This window comes from Marmota flaviventris, chromosome 12 (genome assembly GCF_047511675.1).
Source record: "Marmota flaviventris isolate mMarFla1 chromosome 12, mMarFla1.hap1, whole genome shotgun sequence".
Classification (NCBI taxonomy): domain Eukaryota; kingdom Metazoa; phylum Chordata; class Mammalia; order Rodentia; family Sciuridae; genus Marmota; species Marmota flaviventris.
The window spans coordinates 66,088,630-66,114,780 of record NC_092509.1 but is presented as its reverse complement, the minus strand read 5'-3'; the positions used below and the strand labels follow the sequence as shown (position 1 = coordinate 66,114,780).

The 26,151-nt window shown below is 34.6% G+C and overlaps 1 protein-coding gene across 15 annotated transcripts in view; it reads right to left on the bottom strand.

The window, feature by feature from the left end:
* The window catches only part of Esrrg (estrogen related receptor gamma), a 600,595-nt gene that overhangs the window by 48,718 nt on the left and 525,726 nt on the right, over positions 1-26,151 (bottom strand). For all 15 annotated transcript variants that reach the window (XR_011703969.1, XM_071600071.1, XM_071600070.1 and 12 more), the window contains 2 exons: positions 18,751-18,861; positions 14,946-15,107 (listed from right to left, as the gene is read on the bottom strand). Coding sequence is in view for 14 of the 15 variants with exons in the window: in XM_071600071.1 (XP_071456172.1) it covers positions 14,946-15,107; positions 18,751-18,861 (273 nt within the window). In the remaining variant the exon portion in view is untranslated. The remainder of the gene's footprint in view (positions 1-14,945; positions 15,108-18,750; positions 18,862-26,151) is intronic.

Here is a 26,151-nt window from a genome sequence, read left to right as displayed (position 1 = left end):
GAATCCTGATATTAGGTATAACTAAAAAGAACCAATAAAAAACAAAAAGATCCCATACAATTAAACACGAAAATAAAACATCTCTTTAAGACTCATGAGTGACACAGCATCCTGAATGAGCTGCAAAATGATGTTGCTGAAAGAAAAATTCAAAAGTATTTTGATAATACATAAACTGTACATCAAAATCATGATGACAGAGACAGCCTCCCAAGTAGAGGAAGTTTAATATAAGGCCCATCCCACGGACGGCTCTCAACATACACTTCTGTTCAGAGCATGAATGCATAGGCATTAGCTTGCTACAAAAATATATCACATATGGTACATTTGTTGGGGGACTGAATGTTGCAGATTTAGGAAAATGTCAAGCTGCATTTATAAAGCTTATTACCATATTCAGGTATTTCAAATAGTATCATATTGATGTTGTGACAATAATGATACTACCTGTTCTCAGCCCATATAAAATTTATTCAAGGGCTGGGAGCAGACCTTGTATGTTAAGATAAGTGGAAGAGTGTGTGTTTAGCAGGCATAAGGCCCTGGGCTCAATTCTCAGCACCCCCTACCCTATCACTCAAGCATATTAATGTAGGATGGTCAGACTCAAATTAAATAATAATTCGAATCTAAGTATATAAAATTACCTTGGTAGTTTGGGGTAAAGCTACATGGCAAATACAGACATGTTACGATCCTTGCTGAGTCTAAGGGGTCAGATAACTGATCTGGTAAATTAAAACCCAAAGATTATTCACAAGTTAATTTTAGCCAAATGTTGAAATTTCAGGATACTACCAGAAACATTTCTTTTTAAAAGATAGCATTAGTGTCTACACAGTAAGTTCAAGATGTTTACAAATCAGTTTTTTTTCATCCTTTTCTTATCTGGCTTATTTAGCTGTGTATCAAGATCTTTGGCCAATCTTCTATCCACCAAACTCTTTGGGTTGTTGGCCATGTTTCCCAATCTCAAACCTTAGTCAGGGGTTTGTCTCTATTATATTCTCCTGCTTGGTAGAGAAGAATTCTGATCCATAAAAATAGACTAATAATCATTCAGAAAAGGATGTGATTTGAAATATTCAGATGTAATATTCAGGCTAGATCAAAGAATAACATGGGTTTATTGCTTAGAATTTGAGACATGATAATTTTTAAATATATCAAAATAACTTTTATATATTACTTTAACTATTATTCTACCAAGAAATATATCATTCACTTAATATATATGTATATATATATAATATATATGTAATATATAATATATATGTGGTATAATAGAGAATAAAGTTAACATATAGCTTGCTACTAATACTATGCATAAAGATGTATACTGTTAGTGAAAATGATAAAAATGTATAGTGCTGAACTGTGAGTTAAATACCTGTTTTAGTCTCAACTTTACCTCTGACTAGCCTCTGGCTTTGGGTATGTCATTCAACTTTCCTGCTCTTAGGTGTCTTTATCCAAAAATGTACAAGTAAAGGCATTTAACATTTTTTAAACACTTAAAATCACACACCAAGATTGCCTATATCAGCTCAAAGAAAAAAAGGCACTATCTTCCATGTAAACTGATAAATTTGAACCAGGGTCTCTAACTCCACTGCCCACTACAGTATAGTGTCTCTTCTTAAAATGCAAAGCTCAAGTACTTATCTCTAAGGTCCACTACCACTTTATCATCTCCGAATTGATTTTTTTGGGGAAAAGGGATCTTGCTTTGTTAGTATTATTCCATATATCTAAAAAGAGTGTCAAAAAGTTTCCTCTAGGCATGCCCCGAACAAACAAGACCCTTTTACTTCAAAATAACATCCATTCTTAGAAGTAAATCTACAATAATTATTCCATATTTTTCTATAAAAACTTAACATGAGAAACTTTACAGTGGAAACAGATAAAAAAAGTTAACATTAGAAACTTTATAGTGGAAACAGCCTTTTGGAGCACATTTCTCCTTCAGGTGTATAAATCTATGGGAACACACTCTGCCACTGGGTGCTGTCATGACATAAACAAATCACGATATAAGAGCAGCTTTGTTTTTTAATTTTTTTCTTCCTTTGGAAAGTGCTGACCACCTTGGGAGGAGCTGGTCTTTCTCTGAACCCCCAGCTGCTCCACCCCCCTTCTTCCCTCTGCAGCCCAGGCCACCATGTGCCCTGCCACAAACGTGCTGACTGGTGGAGGGACTGGCGCTTCAGGTAATTAATCCTTTCCTAATGTAGGTTAAGCAGGTGTGAAGCCTCCCTCACACGGAGAGGAGCTCGCTGCTCTTTGGAGACACCCCTAGAGTGATGGTACTTAATTGGGCTCAGATGATTCCCTGAAACTGGACAGGCTCTGCTGCTGACCTGCACATTCAGTTATCAACTTGCTTAATCTAAATCCAGTTGAAGAAACTGGTCTTTTTCCCCTTCTTGATTTTATAATATTATAAACTTGTGGTTAGGACTTCATGCCCATTCTGTCAATGGGAAATATAATTCTCTGATTAGGAGCAAAGTTATGTGGCTAATGGAGACTGGTTAAATTTTGGGATTAACTAAATTGAACTGATAACAGTGCTCAGAATTAGCAAGGGGTGGAATTTATCCATTATAATTTTCTCTTTAACTAAACTGCATGCACCAGTACTTTTTCATTCATGTAAAAATAATCTGAACTGCACCCTAAGAAATCCAAGGGCACAAGAAAAGATGAAACAAAATTCTAAGTGTTTTTATACTATGTACATTATTCTTTAATCAGGCCAAAGTAAATAAAAAATAAAAGTAGGCTCCTACTTCAGAAAAAAAAAATCATAGTTTTTTTTTTTTTTTTTTTTTTTTTGGTGGAGGGATGGAAAATCTCTTCTTAAAAGAAATATCAAGATATTTATAATAAACAAACAGTGCTCTTATGTCAATTTACCATGCAACATAAACTGCTTAGAAAGTCTTGTCAATTAAAGTGGTTTTGACAAGTCAGGGGGTTCTTCTATTGAATTCTTCTAGCTAGTGGAGGTCATTTTTGAAGGTTGAAAATTGGTCTGAATTGGGGTTGAAGCAGCATTACATTAGTAAAATAATATGCCTATGAGGGCATAGTACTGCAGATGTGTCTGACACAGGTATTATCTGAGTTGTAAAATGCCACTCATATAGACAGAAGGGGTCACTTTTGATATCAGTATAGCTTTCCTGATAGATTTGTTGAAACTTAAAAGAGATGAAGCTATGGGCTGGGGTTGTGGCTCAGTGGTAGAGCGCTTGCCTAGCATGTGTGAGGCACTGGGTTCAATTCTCAGCACCACTTAAAATATAAATACAATAAAATATAAATATAAATAAGATATCAATAACTAATAAAAATATTTTTAAAAAGAGATGAAGTTATTAAAATATACAGTTAGAGAGTAGAGAATGTTGCATAAGAAAGAGGTAAATGAACGGTCAATTCAAACTAATGCCTTGCAGAGGCAATGCAACAATCTATGAGATCTCAATATTAAAAAAAAAATTCCTATATTCCTCACACCTTTAATATCTCTCAGGGGCTTATCATGAGTTCAACCGCCTTTCCACATTTCTCCATGCACACCAGCACCATTTCTTTTGACACATCAAAACCACGTTTTGTATCTTGAACCTGGTGGTTACTTATCCACTGAACCTTGGTCTAACAAGGAAACAGGCTGATTCAATTACATAAAAAAACACAGCTGAGGATGATACTCTTTGGGGGAACAAATATACAAAAGAGCACAGTTACCTGAATTTTCTATACTGAGGTTTGTGTTTCAAAATTATTTCTAATTGTCCTGATGGCAATAAGAAAACTCCACTATTTAGAAAACACACACACACACACAAATTCCTGTTGCTACCACTGCTAGAGGACACCAACACTTTCAGGTTAATCATTCTAGTTTGTATAAGATGACTGCAATATTTTTCTTCCAAAGCAATTGGGATATTTCCTACCTTCCATAAACTCATTTTGATAGGTACAAACCAGGATTACAAAGTTATTGTCATCTACAAAATACAAAATATTATACCAGAAATTCTGAACTGAACCTTTTTCCAAAAGAAAACCCAGCAGTTAAAATCTTTTTGTTAAAGAAATCACTTGCATGTGTTTAAAAAGTGCTTTTGAATTACTCTGTATTTCATAGAAAACTGTTTCTCTGATGCTTGAAAACTCCAGCTGCCATACAATTTATATCTTTTTCCTCTGCTCTTTGTTTTTCAGCCATTTTCCCTGAATGTCAAAGTCAATTTAGTGCATTTCACTTTGCTGAATAAATCAGAGGCGAAATCCTTGCTAAAAGTGAAAATTTGATTTGCTAAAAGGAGCTTAGGGCAACTATTAATCAATATATCCAGAGTGTCAAAGCCAAGGCTAGGATAGACATGCATTCATTTGGAGATTGGCTGAGGCAGATAAAGTGGGATGCAGGGGAAAAAGTGCAACCAGCCACTGAGGGCAGTGGGACTAGAGTTGGAAAGAGGGTCAAAAAGGAGCAAAGGGAAAAACAAAACACGCCATGCATCGTGTTCTGTGCTGCTACTGAATTCTTCTTTTAGAGGTGAAAGAACTGCTTTAATCATGCACTTAAGCATTTGTGGATTATACTAATTATACCAGCTTTTATATAACAATTTCCCATAAGACCCAAACAGTTTTCTCTCTTTAACTCGCCAAGTTAAGAATGACCCCAAAAGTTAGAGGCAACAGATCCATTAATAAAAGGAGAATATCATAAAAGAAAGAGGAGACCTGTGCCAGGTCTGTAGGATTCCAATGTTTTGGTAATCCTAAAGCAGTAGATTTCAGAGTATTTCAGGCTTCTGAAAGATTGTGCTACATGATGAACTGAATGACTGGACTCATCATGTCACTTTATCATTCAAAAAAAAAAAAAAAGAGGTTAGCAATGACCATGAACTTGCCTGAAGATGATAGCATATTTTAATATATAATACATACAGAAATCTTCAACATTTTAGGAAGGAAACATTGTTATTTTCAAAAGTATTGAGAAAGCTTTCTCTATGTAACTTGACTCAAAAGTTCTGATTTTAACCTTTTCAAAATGAAGTTATAATCAGGTCACTGTCAATTAAATATTTCAATGGGGGTTCCATACCATTGTTAGGACATTGGTTTTCCTCAGTATGAAATTCAAGTTTCTCTATAATACGGTCCTTGCCTATGTCTCTAGCTCCAGTCATGTCTTCCTTCCATGTTTCCACATGGCTGTCATTATTTGGTTATAGTTCTATATCACCCAGGGTACCCTGAGAGTCTTTGAAGCAGAACCTGTGCTGTATTCTTGTGTGTATCCTTTGTGTACAGTGCCTAACACATAGCTCACTACATGCTTATGTAAGGAGGGAAGGAAATCAAAGAAAGAAGAAGGAAGGCAGACATTGATTCAATGCTAAGAGATAGAGCTAACATTTTCAATATGGTTCAAAGTCATTCACAACTATTCACTTCCACTCCAGTTTACCTATAAGTTTCCATCAAAAACAACATCCAGTGAATCTGACCAGAGTCAGAAACAGTGAGCATCTGATCTTCACAACCAATCGTTGAAGGACCTTTTACAGCTATTCACATGAGTAGTTGAACAATGATTGACTCTTTTCATTAAATTTGTGATCAGGAATGTCTAGGGTAGACTATCAATAAATATCTTGATTTTTATTGATTTAAAGATGTGTCATACATTCCCTTTCTATTCACTCCCCTTTAACTTTTCATTTTGCAAATACACAAAATTAAAGAGATAGGCTAGATGTTTTACACGAGCCTACACTTATTAGGAAGTCCAAGTAGGTAACCTGGAATAAATGAAAAAGAACACAGTGGAAGTAGATGAGGAGTGGGGAGAAAGACACAAAGAAGATACTGGTAAAAATGTCATGTAAGTTCCATTAAAAGTATCATTTAAGTAACAGTACCAACAGTGTGAGTTAAAGCTCTGACTCTCCAATTTGCTCATCTATGAAGTATGGTTAATCAGAAGAAACTTGCCTCCGGAGTTGTTGTGCACATCACATAAAAGGTTATGAATATGTTTTGTAAATGATCAAGAGCTCTATAGATGCTAATTGTTTTTATATTTAAAATTTAACTCCATGGAAAAGAATAAAGATGAATAATTTAGGTCTGAAACTAATGAAGTTGTAAATCATGAAGATTATTATAAATATATGCGCACACATATTTGTATATACCTATGCAGATAAAAGATTCAGGGTAGGTACCATGTCATGCACATTTTGAAAATTTCCTGTGGTACTAAGTGTAACGTATATTGCAGACACTCAAATACTTCAGGTACAATGGCATGGATATGTATGGATAGCAAATATATTTTTGGATACCTAGTAACTAGCAGAAGTAAAACACTGATGGTTTCCTAGCAAGGGTACCTATTGATATGAAGGGGTGCTTATTTGACCATTCTAATTATATATTTTTTCACAACATGTTTTTTGACTTATTGGTTCTTATTTATATTTCACAGTTTTGACTTTAGAAACTAATAAAACATTCAGTTATTTTGGGTTTGGTCATGCACAATGGACTACATTACTTAGGCTAAAATGATCCCTTCCTCTTCACCTAGAACAGAATGACAATACCCATAAAATGATCCTTCTAGATAAATAAGTTTTTCCCTCTTCTCAGTGAAAATTGGTCTTTTCTCTGAATATATTTTATTTTTTTTTTAAATTTTTTATTGTGGGTTGTTCAAAACATTACAAATTTCTTGACATATCATATTCCACACTTTGATTCAAGTGGGTTATGAACTCCCACCTTCACCCCATACACAGATTGCAGAATCACATCAGTTACACATCCATTGATTTACAAATTGCCATACTAGTGTCTGTTGTGCTCCACTGCCTTTCCCATCCTCCACCCTCCCCCCTCCCCACCTCTCCCCTCCCCTCCCCTCCTCTCTCTCTACCTCCTCCACTGTATAACCCTGAGGGTCTCCTTCCATTACCATGCAATTTCCCTTCTCTCTCCCTTTCCCTCCCACCTCTCATCCCTGTTAAATGTTAATCTTCTTCTCCTGTTCTTCGTCCCTACACTGTTCTTAGTTACTCTCCTTATATCAAAGAAGACATTTGGCATTTGTTTTTTAGGGATTGGCTAGCTTCACTTAGCATAATCTGCTCTAATGCCATCCACTTCCCTGTAAATTCTATGATTTTGTCATTTTTTAATGCAGAGTAATACTCCATTGTGTATAAATGCCACATTTTTTTTATCCATTCGTCTATTGAAGGGCATCTAGGTTGGTTCCACAGTCTTGCTATTGTGAACTGTGCTGCTATGAACATCGATGTAGCAGTGTCCCTGTAGCATGCTCTTTTTAGGTCTTTAGGGAATAGACCAAGAAGGGGAATAGCTGGGTCAAATGGTGGCTCCATTCCCAGCTTTCCAAGAAATCTCCATACTGCTTTCCAAATTGGCTGCACCAATTTGCAGTCCCACCAGCAATGAACAAGTGTACCCTTTTCCCCACATCCTCGCCAGCACTTGTTGTTGTTTGACTTCCTAATGGCTGCCAATCTTACTGGAGTGAGATGGTATCTTAGGGTGGTTTTGATTTGCATTTCTCTGACAGCTAGAGATGGTGAGCATTTTTTCATGTACTTGTTGATTGACTGTATGTCCTCCTCTGAGAAGTGTCTGTTCAGGTCCTTGGCCCATTTGTTGATTGGGTTGTTTGTTTTCTTATTGTCTAATTTTTTGATTTCTTTGTATACTCTGGATATTAGGGCTCTATCTGAAGTGTGAGGAGTAAAGATTTGTTCCCAGGGTGTAGGCTCCCTATTTACCTCTCTTATTGTTTCTTTTGCTGAGAAAAAACTTTTTAGTTTGAGTAAGTCCCATTTGTTGATTCTAGTTATTAACTTTTGTGCTATGGGTGTCCTATTGAGGAATTTGGAGCCCGACCCCACCGACTGTAGATCGTAGCCAACTTTTTCTTCTATCAGACGGCGCGTCTCTGATTTGATATCAAGCTCCTTGATCCATTTTGAATTAACTTTTGTGCATGGCGAGAGAAAGGGATTCAGTTTCATTTTGTTGCATATGGATTTCCAGTTTTCCCAGCACCATTTGTTGAAGATGCTATCTTTCCTCCATTGCATGCTTTTAGCCCCTTTATCAAATATAAGATAGTTGTAGTTTTGTGGATTGGTTTCTGTGTCCTCTATTCTGTACCATTGGTCCACCCGCCTGTTTTGGTACCAGTACCATGCTGTTTTTGTTACTATTGCTCTGTAGTATAGTTTGAAGTCTGGTATCACTATACCGCCTGATTCACACTTCCTGCTTAGCATTGTTTTTGCTATTCTGGGTCTTTTATTTTTCCATATGAATTTCATGATTGCTTTCTCTATTTCTACAAGAAATGCCGTTGGGATTTTGATTGGCATTGCATTAAACCTATAGAGAACTTTTGGTAATATCGCCATTTTGATGATGTTAGTTCTGCCTATCCATGAACAGGGTATATTTTTCCATCTTCTAAGATTGTACACCATGATCAAGTAGGATTCATCCATGGGATGCAAGGCTGGTTCAATATACGGAAATCAATAAATGTTATTCACCACATCAATAGACTTAAAAATAAGAACCATATGATCATCTCGATAGATGCAGAAAAAGCATTTGACAAAGTACAGCATCCCTTTATGTTCAAAACTCTAGAAAAACTAGGGATAACAGGAACATACCTCAATATTGTAAAAGCAATCTATGCTAAGCCTCAGGCTAGCATCATTCTGAATGGAGAAAAACTGAAGGCATTCCCTCTAAAATCTGGAACTAGACAGGGATGCCCTCTCTCTCCACTTCTGTTCAACATAGTTCTCGAAACACTGGCCAGAGCAATTAGACAGACGAAAGAAATTAAAGGCATAAAAATAGGAAAAGAAGAACTTAAATTATCACTATTTGCAGATGATATGATTCTATACCTAGCAGACCCAAAAGGCTCTACAAAGAAACTATTAGAGCTAATAAATGAATTCAGCAAAGTGGCAGGATATAAAATCAACACGCATAAATCAAAGGCATTCCTGTATATCAGCGACAAATCCTCTGAATTGGAAATGAGGACAACCACTCCATTCAAAATATCTTCAAAAAAAATAAAATACTTGGGAATCAACCTAACAAAAGAGGTGAAAGACTTATACAATGAAAACTACAGAACCCTAAAGAGAGAAATAGAAGAAGATCTGAATATATTTTAGATTAACTTTTATGAATACTAACTTCCTGGGTCACTTGGTTTTCATTGCAATAAACTGACAATCTGTGCAGTACCTTGGAAACAAAAATGAACACTGAATGCTTTATAGTTAGATCATGGTTTATAATTTGCAAATTAATTATACATAGGAATATAATTTGCATGTGCATTTTTTTTCCTCATTTGATTTTCATAATATAATTAATGGTTAGAACAGTAAGTAACATAAATATTTCTCATCTACAGCTCAGGTTTTCTGATTTTACTTTCAGAATCATTCTACCCTATAGACTCACAGGTATACAACTAAGTATATTAACCATAACTTTCATTTATTTAATAATTGCATATTCTTATAATTGAAATAGTGGTTGAAATAGTCCTCTTAGTTGTCATGGCTTTGGGTCTTACATTTAACTTTTCTCCACTTAACTAGAAGATTCTACTACTTCATAGTTCTGAAATCACTGAGTTCACATAAACAAAAGAAAAAGTAATTCTGAGAAAAAAGTCTACAATTGCTTTAATTCATTCATAGCAAGGTAGAAATTACAACTACAAATAAATTTAGGGAGCAATTAAAGTTTAGTGCAACAAAATTTTTAAATCAATTAATTAATACACATTTACCAAGTTCCAATCATATAAATTCAAAATAAACTATCAGATGCTACTTTAAAAAAAAAAAAAAAAATATATATATATATATATATATATATATATATATATATTCTTTAGGTATAGATGGACACAATGATTTTATTCTATTTATTTTTATATGGTGCTGAGGATTGAACCCAGTGCCTCACGCGTGCTAGGCAAGTGCTCTACCACTGAGCCACAACCCCAGTCCTACGTGCTACTTGCTTATGGTGTGTGATTCATCATTAGTCAACCAAGCCCTGCTTCTTATCCATCAAACCATAATCGCTTGTGAAACACATGGAAATATATTTTGAATTACAAATGGGAATATAATCTTATGTGGTAATTATTTCTGCCCTATTTCATGTGCTTTTGTACATCCTAACCACTTAATGATGCTACAAGTAGCTTAAGATGGGCATTTTATACACTAATATCTAGCAATATGTATTGCTAAAGTGAAACTTTTATAACTTAATTTGGGAAAGAATGTGGTGTTAAAATTTGGCCTCTACATAAAACTTGTTTGAACAATAAGTATAACTCCAAACAGTACCATTAGCAATAATTGTCCAAATATTCTTAGTTATTCTTTTGAAAAACTTATGCCCTAACAGAGAGTTTAATTCATATTCTTTACAGATTTCCATCATTGTAGGCAAGTCTAAATTCTTTTTCTGAGAAAATTATAAAAAAGACAAGCCAATGAGTCATTTTTGATACATTCTCATAACTGCACGTTTTTACAAAAAAGTGTTTCAGGGTAAATGGAAAATATTGGTTCCTATAGTTTAGCTTTCTGTTTCTTACATGAAGAAATATACTTAAAGACTATTTTATAACATCATCTTAATTGTGTGGTTTTCTTTTAGAGCTTAATATCTCCTGCCTCCACTTGATATGAAGAAAATTATAGGTTTTTCTTTTCCTGTTTAATGCATCATAATAGGCATTCTTTTAATAATGTGAATAAGAGGTCCCCAAATTTGAGCTAAGTCCTTTTTCATGACTAGGTCACTGTTGAATTTGTCATGTTAAAAATAAATAAGTCAGTCTGAACATTTACTACATTGAAAAAGGAAAAAAAAAATCTAAAACACATCCATTTATTTAACTGTTCAAATACCTTTCTGTTCTTTTAAAGTAAGCTGACAAGATCTGTAAATACACTTAAGCCACTTATATAGGTCAGCTAATATGGGTTACACTTTTTTTTTTAATAAAACACCATCTGACTAAGCACATTTCTGCATTTTGTTAACAAAGTTCCAGCACATAATAATATTTTAATCAACCACCAAGAACAATAATAGATCTGACTGTTGGGCTGATAATCGTCTTATCACATCCTGTGAAACCTAGCTCTAATATTTGACAGAGCCTCCATTACTTGGCAACCCATTCTAAAAAAGGCCAACAATGGGGAGAGAATGAAGTCGAGTGTGCAGTACCTCCGTATCTACATAAAAGAGATTAGAGGCGACAGCGTTCCATTTTACAGCTCAATCATATTGTGTTAGCATGCGCTTATCCGAGCGCGGACGAAATTGAAAGAGAAATAAAAAAGAGTCAGGCAGATAGGAACCAGAAAAGCGAGGCATGAGCAATTTCCAAGGATATAAAAGGATGCTAATGGCGGGGCCCTGTCATTCTTAAAAAGGGCTATTAGGGCACCATCATCTGTTCTTGTGCCCTTATGCTCCTCCAGCTAAAGTCAAGCATTTTCTAAAGCCCTTGTGATCTTTTTTCTTCTATAGATAAAGTACGGTCATGTTTCATAACAACACACTTTCCCATTTATGTGATTTATTAATGTAAGTCAACTAATTCTATTTACTGATAAAAACCCCACTCCATATGTATTTTTCTTCAATGTTTTCTTTTGTTGAATTCTTCACTTTTTCTGTAGCAAAAGCAAGTGTACAAAAGCTCATTCTTAGCAGTCAGAAGGGCTACTGATCTGATCTGAGATGCTAAACTTTAAAGAGAGTATGTGTGTGCATACACAAGCTGAGAGAAGCAGAAAGATAACAAAGACTCAAATTTTAGTTTAGTTTTAAAAAAGAGTTTGCTTTCCTTTTAATGTAAGCTTTATAAAAACAATGAGTTGTGGAGTTAAAACTAAGATGGGAAATTTCAGTTCTGACTAGTCTTTAATTCTGACTCTGACCTAACTTATCAAGACTGGTTCATATATCAAGAACATGATTTTACTTGTATCAACGCAGAAATGTGACTTCATTCTTTATGTTCTCTTTGCTTTTACCTCCCTGTCCGGTGCTCTACATACCTCTGTGTCGTTTTCTGTTTTCATGAAGCCAGGGTAAACCAGCATATTTTGAGGGCTGAGCACCCTCTCTACCACCTCAAAACACTGGATGGTACATGCATTAAAAAATTAAAAAGAATTTTGTTTAACTCCTGTTTGCTAATCCCCTTCTGAAAAGCAAGATATTCCTTGCAATCATTTAAAATACCCTCAGGGTATTACGAAAATCAGAGCTGTGAATCATCACTCCACAGTGACCTCCTCTGGCATTTGCCATGGAAAGAGAATAACATCAGTCCCCACCAACTCTAAGCCTCAGCTTAAGACTGAGCACATAATCGTATAGTAATTGTTTCCACCACTGAAAATAGTGTTGCTCATAGTTATTTAAAGTTACCATCTTTTCAAAAGTCACTAGAGCCCCATTACTTTAATAAGTTCCTTTATAAGCTGACGTTTCTACTTAGATGCACAACCAGACCTGAAAGTTTATCACTGACTTTTCCTTTCCAGAAGGTTTGGAAGAAGTTGTTAACTTTTAGTAGTCTTTACTATAACATGTCTGGATGAAATCAAAATACTGGCTTGAAAAATCCCTTGTTTCAGGGAGACTTGAGCAAAGTTTGCAGAAGTAATATGTAGTCTGGACTCATAGTGACATACCCCTTCATGTTCTTGACACTAACAACAATAATACTATCATCCTAAATATTTTGAAATAGTTTTTTTCAAATGCAATCAACTTAGAGGCTAAAATATCCTAATTCTATCCCAGGAAGCAATGCTGAATATATGTTTTGAAGGCACTGGATATGTTGATGAACTTGTGCAAGTGTTTTTTTTTACTTTTCTGCCTCAAATCTGTCTTTGAAATGATGATAATCATACATGATTCCTGGGTTAGAACAATGGTTCATTTGTGGGAAGGAGGGATAGGCTGGTGTAGTTTTATCCCTGTGAAGACATGTGGCAACGTCTGAGGACATTTTCATTAGGGGTGCCACTGGCATCTAGTGGGTGGAAGCCAAGGATGCCACTAAACATCTTATAATGAACAGGACAACTGCCTACAAAAGAATTATCTAGTCCCAAATATCAATAGTACCAAGGCTGAAAAACCCTGTATTAGAATAATCTTATTATAAATATATATATTTGTAAGTGTGTATATGCATGGGTACATGTATGTAATAATGATATGCTATATATTAATATAAATCATATTGATTATGTGATTATGTGAAATGTCTAAGGATACTTCAACAGATGTTAGTTTTGCTTCTACTATAAAACCCTTCAATAACAATTGCCTTCCAAACAATTTTTCATGTCCTGTTTTGCAAATTCTGGATATTCCCATTATCAAGGTAACCAAATATTTTAATATCTTTTAGTAAATTTCTCCCTTTTTTCATTTTTGTATGATCGACGTAGTTACAATCCAAATGCACTATCACTCACATTATCAAATTCTTATCTTTCTTATAGATATACTAATGCCTGCATGGGCATTTTCTAAAGAATAGACTCCAGCTCACCTATTTAACTAGTTTTGACTTAATTTGGGGTGCTTTATTAGCAAACAGTGTAAGACAAAGTAGCTGGTATAATACAGAGTGATGTTTAAATTAGTTTACAATTTGCTTGGCCTCATCTAGAACTACACTGAACAAAGCCATTCAGAAATGTCAGCTGTGTTCCTAACCACTGTAACAAATTGTCGCCTGAACGCTGCACACCTAATGACTTCAAATTAGCTTCACTGCGATATCGCCTGACAGTTCGTTACGACTGTTAGCAACATAGCTGGCGTATCATGACCAATAAATTGGTTTCAGTGTGGGCTGGGAAAGGGACTTCCATCAATTTGATTAAAGAAATTACTGTAGCATTCAAAGCATAAAGACAAACTAGTTTAAGGAGACAGAAATAAGTTAACTGTACCAGAAAAACATTGTTCATCATCAAAAACTTGTTTATAAACTATTTGAAGATCAAAGTCCAAACAAATAAAAAATAATTCAAGTAGGATACTGAAATTCTCAAAACTTGTGATCATGTACATGTTTACTGACATTATTGGATAAGACAAGAAAGAAATATAATAGAATATTTTAAAATACTAACTTTAAATTGCCACATGAAAAAATTTCCCATGTCGCTTCAATATTTTAAGAATTTCTATATAAATGCTTGTAAGTATCTAATTGTAAACCCAAGTTTATGAATAGAAAGGGAAATTCATTGCAAATAGCCACTATGAGAAACAAAATAAGTAATTCCTAAAAGGAAGAAAATGGTAATTAGACTAATGCTGACAAAAACATTTTTTACAGTGAAGAGAAAAAGTAGAATCATTACCTTAGGAAATGGCTCAGAATTGAAAACAATAAAACTACGTCTTTAAGACTTAAATTCTCTTTATCTTATACTTGCAATAGTACCTTCATATATGAAAAATAAGTGAGAGCTTAAGGTGGTACACATATATAAAGGCTTATGATTCTATTCATCAAATCAGCAAAGCTCTAAATTAAGTGTGATAAAAAACAAATGGGAAGTTCAAAAAAAATCTTATGAGAAAATGATTAATTTGCCCAAATATATATATATATATATATATATATATATATATATATATATATATATATATATATATATATATATATATATAAAACCCAGAGAATTAATGTCAACCTTTTTCTTTTCTCTTTTTCTTTTATTTTCAGAAAAATGTACCTGGAATATGTTTCGCCCATCCAATGATAACCACCAACTCTCGGTCGGCTAAGTCACACAGTGTAGTGAGGGCTTTGATGTCACTGTCAGGGACAGTAGGGTCAGGCATGGCATAGATCTTCTCCGGTTCAGCCACCAACAGATGTGAGACAATCTTGTTATCTGCAGGATCAGACCAGAGCACTACAGCATCACTAGCAGTATCATCCCTCTTTTACAAGCCCTAAAGTATTCTTTGTCTTAAAAAAAAAAAATCATTCAAATAGCCTACAATAAGCTCAAAATATTACATTTGTGGTTTAATATATATAGGTATTAAACAGTGTTCAGGAAAATTCATAGCAAGGAAGGCACCACTGCAGACACAATGGAACATATTTTCTTCTTCTTTGCTTTACCTGCTTTTGCGGGAATGAAGCATCTGTCCTGTAGTGAATTTTTTTAATAACAAACAGATAAAAGAAGTTAGATGCTTTCTGGGTTTGCTATCGGATTCTTAAGTGGGATTTGGGAAATCAGATTAAATAGTATGCAATAGCTGTAAAGTAAAAAAACCACAGTGAACCATTGAAATATAGACTGTAATGCAGAAGGCAGAGAACTACTAATGCCCATAGTCATAATGGGCATGAAAGTCATTAATTGTCTTAATTCCTTTAAAGCGGAGCAAAGGTCGGAGCCCTTCTGCCTGGGTGAATTACTGACTATATAACTCTATCTCTGTGGGATGCATTCAATAGAAAGTCTTTCCTTTCTCCCCCTCCCCAGATACCCAGTCAACCTTCGAAATATAGCTTAATTTTTTTTCCATAAAAATACTCCTACTTAAATGTTGCAGTATTTTCTCCTCTGAGTGCCTAATTCTTTAATCCTCCATTTTCATCTGTTGTCCTTAGTTCATTCTCTGGTTCAGATTTATCTGTCTGAAATTTGTGATATATGTTTTAAGAATCCTTCATAAAATAAACACTAGAGACAAATGGAAAGCCTCACATCAAATGTGTTTTATTCCTCAGGGGCATGTGAGAGTTTATGGAAGGGGTTGGAAATCCTGGCTAACAGAACAATTTTTCTTGTTGGACCCATTTTCAATTTCTCTCTGTTACTTTAGATTTTATACTTTCTTCTCTGTGTGCAGATATGAATGGGTGAGAATAAACCTACATATTTAAATATTCTATGTATTATTATTCTAGAAAACCAGGATATTAAATAGGCTGTTTGTGAACAAAGTCAAAGTTTCCACTGTATCTATGAGACCATTTGCCTTTCATTGAGTTTTTAACTTTTTTAACCTAAAATGACAACACTGCACATAATGTAGAATTAAATACAGCATCCCTTTTAGTTTTCTTTCATGAAATAACAAGATTTATCCAAGCTACAATTGAGACTTTTCCTAGCATGATGTTTTTTAAAATTTACTAATATGGCTATGAATTATATTTCTTTCAAATAGTCACCAGAGAATCAGTCATCATTGGCAATAATAGTCAATAATCATTAAACATTGTATGTGGATTTGGGAGGAAATATTCCCAAATACCATACATTCTAGAAAAATTAAAAATTAAATGCATTCTTTTTAATTCGTAGGATCTACAAAGAATGACATTTGTTTCTCATATATGCTACAGAAATAACACCCTGTATTTTTGGTTTCGCTTGGAAAAGTTTCAACTTTCATTGCTCTGACAATGCAGCAAAACCTGTCAGCAACTACTAGATTCTCAGGATTAGAAGAAAATGCAATGGTAAAGGGCACAAACATGTAACTGAAGGAAATCACCATTCTAGATTTTTTTTTAAACACAGGTAAAATGCAACCTGTTTTACCCAAGTCAATGGATATTTGACTCAGGGGATCAGAGATATTTCGTTAAAGCTCAGAAATTCCCAGCGTTCAGAAAATGGAATAGCCGGCAGCACTGTTTCTAGGTAAATCTTATTTAATGTTTCCCTAATTAGAATCAATAGAACCCAATTTTCAATCTTGGGCCTTTGTAGTACACAAACATCAGTCAGGGTGCGGAAATCTCCCCAACCACATTCTCAGCAGAGCCCATGCACAACAGTCTCTTGACGCTTATCTGACAGGATCTGAAAATTAAGTTTTATAAATGTTTGTTACAAAAACACACTAATTGGATGGACTGAGGAAAATTAACACAGAGGCCCTTAGATAATGAGTAATGATTTATTAGGAGTCCTTTTTATCTCAGACAAATGGAGCTCACTGAAATTGCCGTAATCTTCTTAAAGGTACTTGACAAGCCACTTCCCAATTTCTCAGGTTTACATAGAAAACGATAGATATTCCTCTATCGTGTTGACTTACAAATAGGCTGGTGCTCATTTTTCTTTCCATAAAGGAAATTATCAATGGCTTCAGTCAATGTTAGCATAAAATAAATGAGAAATGGGCAATCTGTGTATTATTGAATCAAGGAAAACTAAACCTAAACCTCTAATGAAATTAAGCATTAGTGTTTATTGCATTTTATTGTATTATCAGAAAGTTTTTTATTATAATGTGCAAAATCTGCTTAATGCAGTCCTAGATTGTATTTGCAGAATGCCAAACAGCTTATGTAGGCTGAGGAGAGGATGCCAGATTGGACAATTGAAGGTATAATCAACATAATGTTTTTTGGAAAGGCAAAAGGAAACTATGCCATATGTTCACTTAAGCTTTAATTTTATGTAAAACTGGTTGTTTTTCCTTTGACATAGCTAAAATGTCCTTTCATTTACAGTTCAGGGTCTGCTTTATTTATTTAACAGATTCCCATATGCTCGCATGGATGATGCACAGCAGTGACCCCTCCTGGAGAATCTGAATTAGAAGTGGATACTTTCTCCTCCCTTGAAAGCAGATCAAAAATTCCCCACTCCTTTTCTAGAATGCTGCAGAGGCAACTTCCTCTGATTAGAGTGTGTTGTGTCTTCTGTGACAAAGAGGGCTAACTGTGAGAATTCTTTCTTTCAAAGCACTTCCCAGTGCCTAGTATGAACTCTATGCATAAACACCCTAAATTGCTAGCTCTGTTGCACTACAGCTATTAACTGATTTTTCAGAAAATGGGATGCAGTTATTGCTTCAATCTATATTCCAGCTCTTTTTAGTTAATGACAAGGAGAATGGGGTTTGCATTTTAGCAATGTACCCGTCATCCTATCAAATTGCAACCTGGCATCATAAAACCATGAGCTCTTTAAAAACAATTCATAATGCCCATAAGGGCATTTGAGATGGAACCACCAACCTATGCTTGTTATTAGTAGGGTTCATTCTTGTTTTAATCTATTGCTATCTAGAGTGTTAACCTTCTATAGCTCCAAATTAATGAGGCCCCTAATGTATTTTCATTGGGAGGTTGAGCAGCCAAACTCATTTAGTTAGTGAAAACTACAAAAATCACTTTCTTGTGAAATCCGAAACTAACAGCTCCAATGAACTAATGATCACAGTATGATCCATTTTATGTAGCTCCGCAAATAAAGATAACCAGTAAATGTAAAATTCATACTATATAAGCTCTGCATTAATATGCTTATGCTTCCACAAATGACAAGCTAAAAGGTAAGGGAAAAAAACTAAAGACATCTTTAAAAGAAAAAAATAAAAGATAATTAGTTGAGTTGCCATTGCTCCTCACAGACAGTTCATGGGAAGAGAACTACTGTTCTCCAACAAAGAGAAATCCTTGGAGTCAGTAGAGCTGGGCATGCCAACATGGATATACATAGAGCCAACTGGGAGGATTTCGTGCTCTGGGAAGCCAGACACATCCGTGGTACTTACATGGCTTTTTGGCTGGCTGAACCAGCTGAGGGTTCAGGTATGGGCTGTTTTCTGCGTCTATTCTGCGCTTGTACTTCTGCCGACCTCCACGTACTCTGTCAAGACGCACCCCTGTGAGCAAAGATAAGCACTGGCTTACTGTTTAGGTAACAATCTTTGAGACCAACCAAATGTATTGACAGTATCCCCTTAGGATTGCTCTGGAGACAGAAGGTAGAATGATCCAGGAGTACAGGTGGAATGTAAAAAAGTGGTGGATAAATCAAAATCGCCACTAGTTGGAAACCATGTCTACTGCTGGATAACAGACCTGAAAGACATTGTATGCATAGCCACCAAAGTCACCACTTATACACCAAAAAGAAAAGAAAACAAAACAAAACAAATTAATTCCATGTGAATTAATGCAAAGAAATTACTTTCTTCGTGCTAGTACAGGATCTCAAATTAAAGATATCTGTACTTCTTTTTTCCTTGTCATTAGTCACTCCTAAAAACTCAATGTATAGAACCCAGAAGACTAGGAGACCAAAAGGTATCAAACCCTATGGTCTACCAGAGCATTCGATATGAACCTGTGGAACTAAATCAGAGTCTACTTCTGGGGATTAGAATTATACTACACAAGACCTAGTCCTTTGCAATGTAAGTATTATTCTATATTAAAATATCCCTGTGTCTCATGAAAGGAATGTCATTTGACAATCTGACACACATTAGTATTTCCTGTCACGTGGGAAATCTAGGAATAGATTTGATTGAACACAAGATAGATAGATGGGCTTCTTGAAGAAAAAATTCAGAAGGTTACCTTGTCATATCAAACAAATTTCCTGTGAATAGGGCAGAGCTGGACGGTGAGGCAGGAAAGCAGGCACAGATAGACTGGCACTAGTAAAACTTTTTCCTAAATAATGATGGGTTAGATCCAACCTCTGAGAGGTCTTACTGTCATGGATTAAAAAGATTAAGGGGGGAAAACAAAATTGAAACAAAGGGATTAAAAATATAGAAAAAGCTGGGTGTGGTGGCTCATGCTTATAATCCCAGCAGCTCAGGAGCCTTAGGCAGGAGGATTGCAAGTTCAAAGCCAACCTCAGCAAAAGTGAGGCACTAAGCAACTCAGTGAGACCCTGTCTCTAAATAAAATACAAAACAGGGCTGGGGATATGGATCAGTGGTTGAGTGCCCCTGAGTTCAATCCCTGGTAACCAACCAAAACAACAACAATAAAACAGAAAAGTTTCATTTATGTGGGAGAAGTGGTGGAAGAGTTTGATAATAATCTAGTTTCCAGTCTATAGTTGTCAAATTTAGGACAAGACCATATAATTCTTTGTCATATAAACAGTAGAAGCAAGAAGACACTCTGTTTGTGGTATCTGGTTGTACCCTAACCGATGTAACTGTGTAACATTATCCATTAATACATTCAACCACATAATGCATTATACATATTTTGGCATTTCTCAAACTGTTTAGAAAATAGATTTGGTTTAACAGCATCGTTGGTATTATTATTTTACTGTAAGGTCTCTCAGAGCCACTCATATGCAAACGAAGTCTATAAAACTCTACAAGGAAAATATATAGCACCTGCAATGCTCTGCAAACCAAGGAATGCTGTTTTTTGGAATATTTATTAATATCATGTGGAACAAGTGAAATTGTGGGTTATCTGAGTTATATGAAATAGTTTGGTAAAGGCCAATGTATTTCTATGGAAATCTGTAAGATGAATATATTATTCAAACATTATTAGGAATGCACAACATAAAGGAAACCACAATTTTTCATATTATTTAGATCCTACTTCAAGAGTTGATTATCTTTTAGTGGACCACACAAAAATTTGGTTCTAGAAAAAGCCTGTACTGCCTTATTGACACATCAGAGTATGAACAAAATCAGTGACAACTTCAAGAGTAAATAAATAGGTTATATAAAGGAATAGTTTTAAAAAATCTAAGAAGTGAGGTACAGCTTTTAAGTATTCACTGAAATAATGTCACATGTGAGTCACAAAGAAACTGTATTTCCTTGTTGTTGTTTTTAACACACTTCATGTCCACAGTGCAATTTCATTCCTTTATTCAAATTTCTAAATTTCTATTTTATTGCATCTATATTTACTAAAGCTTAATACCTTCCACTTTTTTCCCCATTTAACTGTTTTCATCTCTCCTGTTCAAAACTTTCTCAGAGATTTTTTTTTTATAATGATGGTTACATTTTCTTTCATTATCTAAGATATGTTCAAACTTGTTTCATTATGAGAATTTTAAAAATTCAAAATCATATTAGACCATAAAAAGCATATGACAATTAGTTATGCCCAATTCTAACCAAATGAAAACATTTAATATGGTATTATAAGAGTGGGTAAGTAAAGGCACAGGAGGAAAGAGGACAGATAGGGAAATAATTATAGCCAAAGAGGGAAGGAACATTTTTGGATATCTCTAAAATTATTACAACAAAGAAAGCTTACAGAAAAAAACATCTTTAGTGGGTTTATGGACACCTAAATTTGCTTTGGATACTTGTCAGAGAATGTGTTCACCATAAGCAATATATTCTCACATATCAAACAACATTCTATGAAGTCACAGCTGGTGAATTCCTGACAATGTCTGTCTGTCCATCAGGAAGGTCTAGGAAAAAGGACTTAGCTGAAGGACTTGACTCTAGATCCTGGCTGAAGAAAATTTAGACACAGTCACAGCACATTAAAGCTACTAATCAGCTTAGCCAACCTGGTCAAGTCAGTGGAGAGAATGCAATACTGAAAACTCGTTGTTACACGTAAAATATATATATATATACACATACACATACATATATATACATATACATACATACACACGCACTCACATATATGCACATTATTGATTGACAGAACTTTTATTATGTATTTTGGGTTGTTTTCTGTATTTATAGAGACACATGTTTTAAGGATTGTCAAATAAAAGTCCTTACTATGCACTTTCCTTTCAACTTGGAAAACTGATTTTATAGAAATATTCATATTATTTTCTCTATGCTTCATATAAATCTAAAGGGGTGCTTTCTTATACACCCCCCCCATGTTCTTCCCTTCCTGTGTGGCTTGTTCAATAACTCTATCTCCATCCATTTTTATATCCATCTCTATATCCATCTCATACTTCCCATCCATCTCTACATTCATTCCACACATACAGATATCCAGTTTCTAAACAGTGAAGAACTTCTTATGTACACCATGATTTTTCAATTTGCAAAATAAAAATCAATTAGATAAAGCATTATTTTGTGATTTATAATTTTATTTATATGACATTCAGTATAAAAAGATTAGTTATCGATACTCATTAAAAATCAGATTCATCATTTCATAGTAAAAGTTGACAGAGACTCAATATGCAGAAGTGTTCCCACCAAGTTTAGATAACAATTAACAGCAAAAATTTGTAAAGTCAATATATTTTAAAAAATTGTAGTAACTTTTACATGCGAAAAATTTATCCCCTGTCAAAGTCAGGGAAATATCAACAATTTCAAATGCTTCTAAACAAATACAAAATATTTCTTACTACTGTTTATTGGTTGTTTTGAGGTATAAATAACAGTATAATTTATTTTGACATAATTATATAAGCATGGAATACATTCAGACCCCAGTACCTCTCTTTCCCCTTCCCTCCCCCTACCCCTTGCTCTCTTCCCGCTATTAATCTTTCTTTCATTTACCCATAGCTAAACACAAGTGACATAGCTCTGAAAGTTAAATTCCTCTGAGCTTGGTCCATTATCTACAATAGTGATTTTGTGAAAGTTGCTTCCCTTTTTAATGTTTCCAACTGTAATTACATAATAGTATATTCTTAATGATTACATGAAGAATATGCCAAAGAGAATAAAGCATAGTTAGCACATTAGAATGGTCCAGTTCTTTTTCCGACTATTCAATAACTAGTTCTGTAAACTTTGTTTATTCCCTTAACCTATTTGCTTTTCCAAATATAAGATGGATGCAAAGAGAATATCTTCCCTGATGTTTTGTTGTAGTAATCCAGTAAAATTATATTATGGGTATTATGCAAATGCATACTTAAATAGTTCTTAAAGCTTAAAATTCTAAGTAAAAATAAGGCTATAAATAATGTCATTGTGTTACTATTTTGTTGAAATATTGGCGTTACATTACTGAGATATATTTTGTATCATGATCATTTATTGATTATCTATTCCCATGGAGTTTGACAATCTATTCTATATCAATTCTGTAGGTAGACATATTTGAGATATGATGGAATGGTATGATAATTCAAAGAATACAAGCCAAATAATGATACTATTTGATGTCTGAATGATTTATAGAACTATCTGGTATCCCATTATATTTATTGCTCATTCTTGTCACTAATAATATCTTTAGATATGAGTATTTTAGAAGACAGATAGGAACAAATAAAAAAACTTTTAAATGAAACATGCTTTCCCAGAATTTAACTATAAGTATAGAGTACAAACCTAAGTATAGAACTTACAATTATCCAACTAACTTAATACATTTAAAAAGCTCCAACTAATCATTTAGTGGAAACATGCAACAATAATATTTATGATCAGGATCTGGGAAATCCAGATTGGTCATAAATGAGCATTAATCTAACTTCAATATTTTCATCAAAACCCATTCAGACTTCCAGACAAAGTCTCTCTTTACACTTATACAATCTTAAACACAAACAATTTCTGCTTGGACTTCACTTATACACTTCTTTTGAAAAAGTTTAGAAATGAGAGTTTCCCCAGAAAATAAGATACCCACAAAATGCAATATGTGACAGGATTTGAAGTTAATTAGGCAATTGGATCTTCCACTCATGTGGAGACTGCCATTTTCTTTTTTAAAAGAATAAAAGATTTTAATAGTTGGCATTACCTACCTAATAGAAGGTTTCACATTGCTGCTTCTTCAAATACTGCATGTGCCTACATTGCCACAAGGGGATTACAAATCTTGTACATTGTCAGAATTTACAAAATTGAGAAAGCAGGAGTAGGGCAAGGAGGAAAAAAAATGCTGTGAGGCATATAAACACTAACAAAAGTAAAATAGCTCAGCTCAAGGTCTCCTTAGGTCAGCTAATTTAAAGTCCACCTTTTATGCTCAAATGCAAAAATTTTATAATATCATATAGTACAAAGTCAAAAGTATTTTTCACATTTTTAATAGCACAAAGTTAGAGGCATTTCATAGGATAATAATAATTTTTAAAAAATCTCCCCTTCAGAGAATTACACAAGGAAACCTTCGCCTACTTTCCTAACTGAAAGATAACACATTGATTATGTTGTTCTCAAACAAGAGTTTGCTAAAAAGAAAAAAAGAAAGAAAGAAACATTAATTATATATACCCCTGGAATATTTAAGATGCAAATAGTCACAGTGAAATAATAATAATTTTGAAAAGATATTCACAAATATTAAATAAACAGTTGGGTTAAGTACATGTATCACACATGGATTATTATTGAGTACAGGGTGCATCCTAAAAAGGAAGACTTCTGAAACAATGAGATGGAGAATGGGGGCCTCTCTGATACTGTGTGTGTGTGTCTCCCTGATGCTGTGGTCCCCGTAGCTGCCTAAGAAATACTGCCCTGCTTCCCTTTAGGAAGAGATGTATGGAGCAACGCCCTTGAATTCGCCTGAGATTACTGCTAAGGAACCATCATTAATAAGAGGACAGAGAAAAGCCCTTTGAGGAGCTGCAGGAAAAGAGGCACAGGCAGATTAGCAGTATCAAACACAGCAGCGGGAATTTTAGTGGCAGCCTCTGATGGGGTTCTCCTTTGGGATCATATCCAGAGTAGATGTGCATATTTATAGGCTTCTCAGTAAGGGGATGAGTGGAAATTATTTGTATATTCACATGTATGCTCCAGGGAGAATCTAACCACATTAAATTCTTGAGGATCATATAAGACAATGAAACAAACTAACCCCTAGATATTTTCTCTAACTACTTATTGCCCTTTCTCAAAATAGACAAGTGATATTGTTAAATGTGGCTTCATGATTTAGTTCCTTTCTATCTGTTTCAACAGTCTTTGCCTCCTCATGCCTACCTCCCTCTACTGAGTAATAGGTCTTCATTGTTGAGTGAAAGAATCAGTCTGTGCCTAAAGTGTCTTGAATAAACCTAAACACAAGGCAGTTACTAAAACAAACAAACAAAAATGGTTATTGAAAACTTGTCATGTGCTAAGCATTTGGGTAATGGCTTTACATGTATTAACACAATTAATCCTTACATCAATCCCCAAAGTGGCAGTTGCTGTTATTAACCCATTTGACAGAAGAGAAAACTGGAATTCATAAGATTGGATCCTGGAGATAATGGTTGTAGAACTCACATTCTTAAGCTTTATGTTTAGATTGCTGCTCTGCCATCAAAGTTTATTTTTGGAAAAGAGTATTAGGTATATATCCCCAAAGCAAAGGATTAGGGAGATAGAAACCATTACTGAAGCAAACAATACTTGCAAGATACTTGTAACCAGTCACTAATATGCCATTTTGTAAAAATGTGAATGTGTAACCGATGTGATTCTGCAATTTGTATTTGGGGTAAAAATGGGAGTTCATAACCCACTTGAGTCAAATGTATGAAAGATGATATGTCATGAGCTTTGTAATGTTTTGAACAACCAATAAAAAAAAAAAAAAGATACTTGTAACCAGTATCCTCTTGGATGCTTCTCTTCCTAAAGGGAAGCAGGGCAGTGTTCTTAGGCAGCCATGGGAACTATAGTATCAGGGAGCCACTTGGTGCAGAAGACAGGCCCTAATCTTCATCTTATTGCTTCAGAAGTGCTGCTTTTCCAGGATACTCCCCACACTCAATTGTAATCCACATGTGATAACACTGACTTAACTATAACTGTTTATTTAGTATTTATAACCTAAAAAAGGAAGGCAGAATGATGAAATGATAAGAAGAAGCAAAAAAAAAAAAACACTCTTACTCAACTGCAGTGCTACTGATTTTGCATCTATTATTCAGCTGATTTTGTCTAAAAAAGTTTACATCTATGAGACTGTGAAAAAACTCAGAGTGGTTAAAAAAAAAAAAAAAAGAAGCAAAACAAAAAATTGGATTCTCTGCCTTTCCATTGAGGCAAGGACCCAGAGATACACATGTCCTTACTTGTGGTTCCTCTTTAAAATATCACTGCAAAATGGGTATCCCAGTTGCTCCAGAGGCTGAGGCAGGAGGATCACAAGTTCAAAGCCACCTTCAGCAATTTTAGTGAGGCCCTAAGCAACTTAGCAAGACCCTGTCACAAAATTACAAAAAAAAGGGGGGGTAGGGGGAGGGGGAACTGGAGATGTGTCTCAGCAGTGCA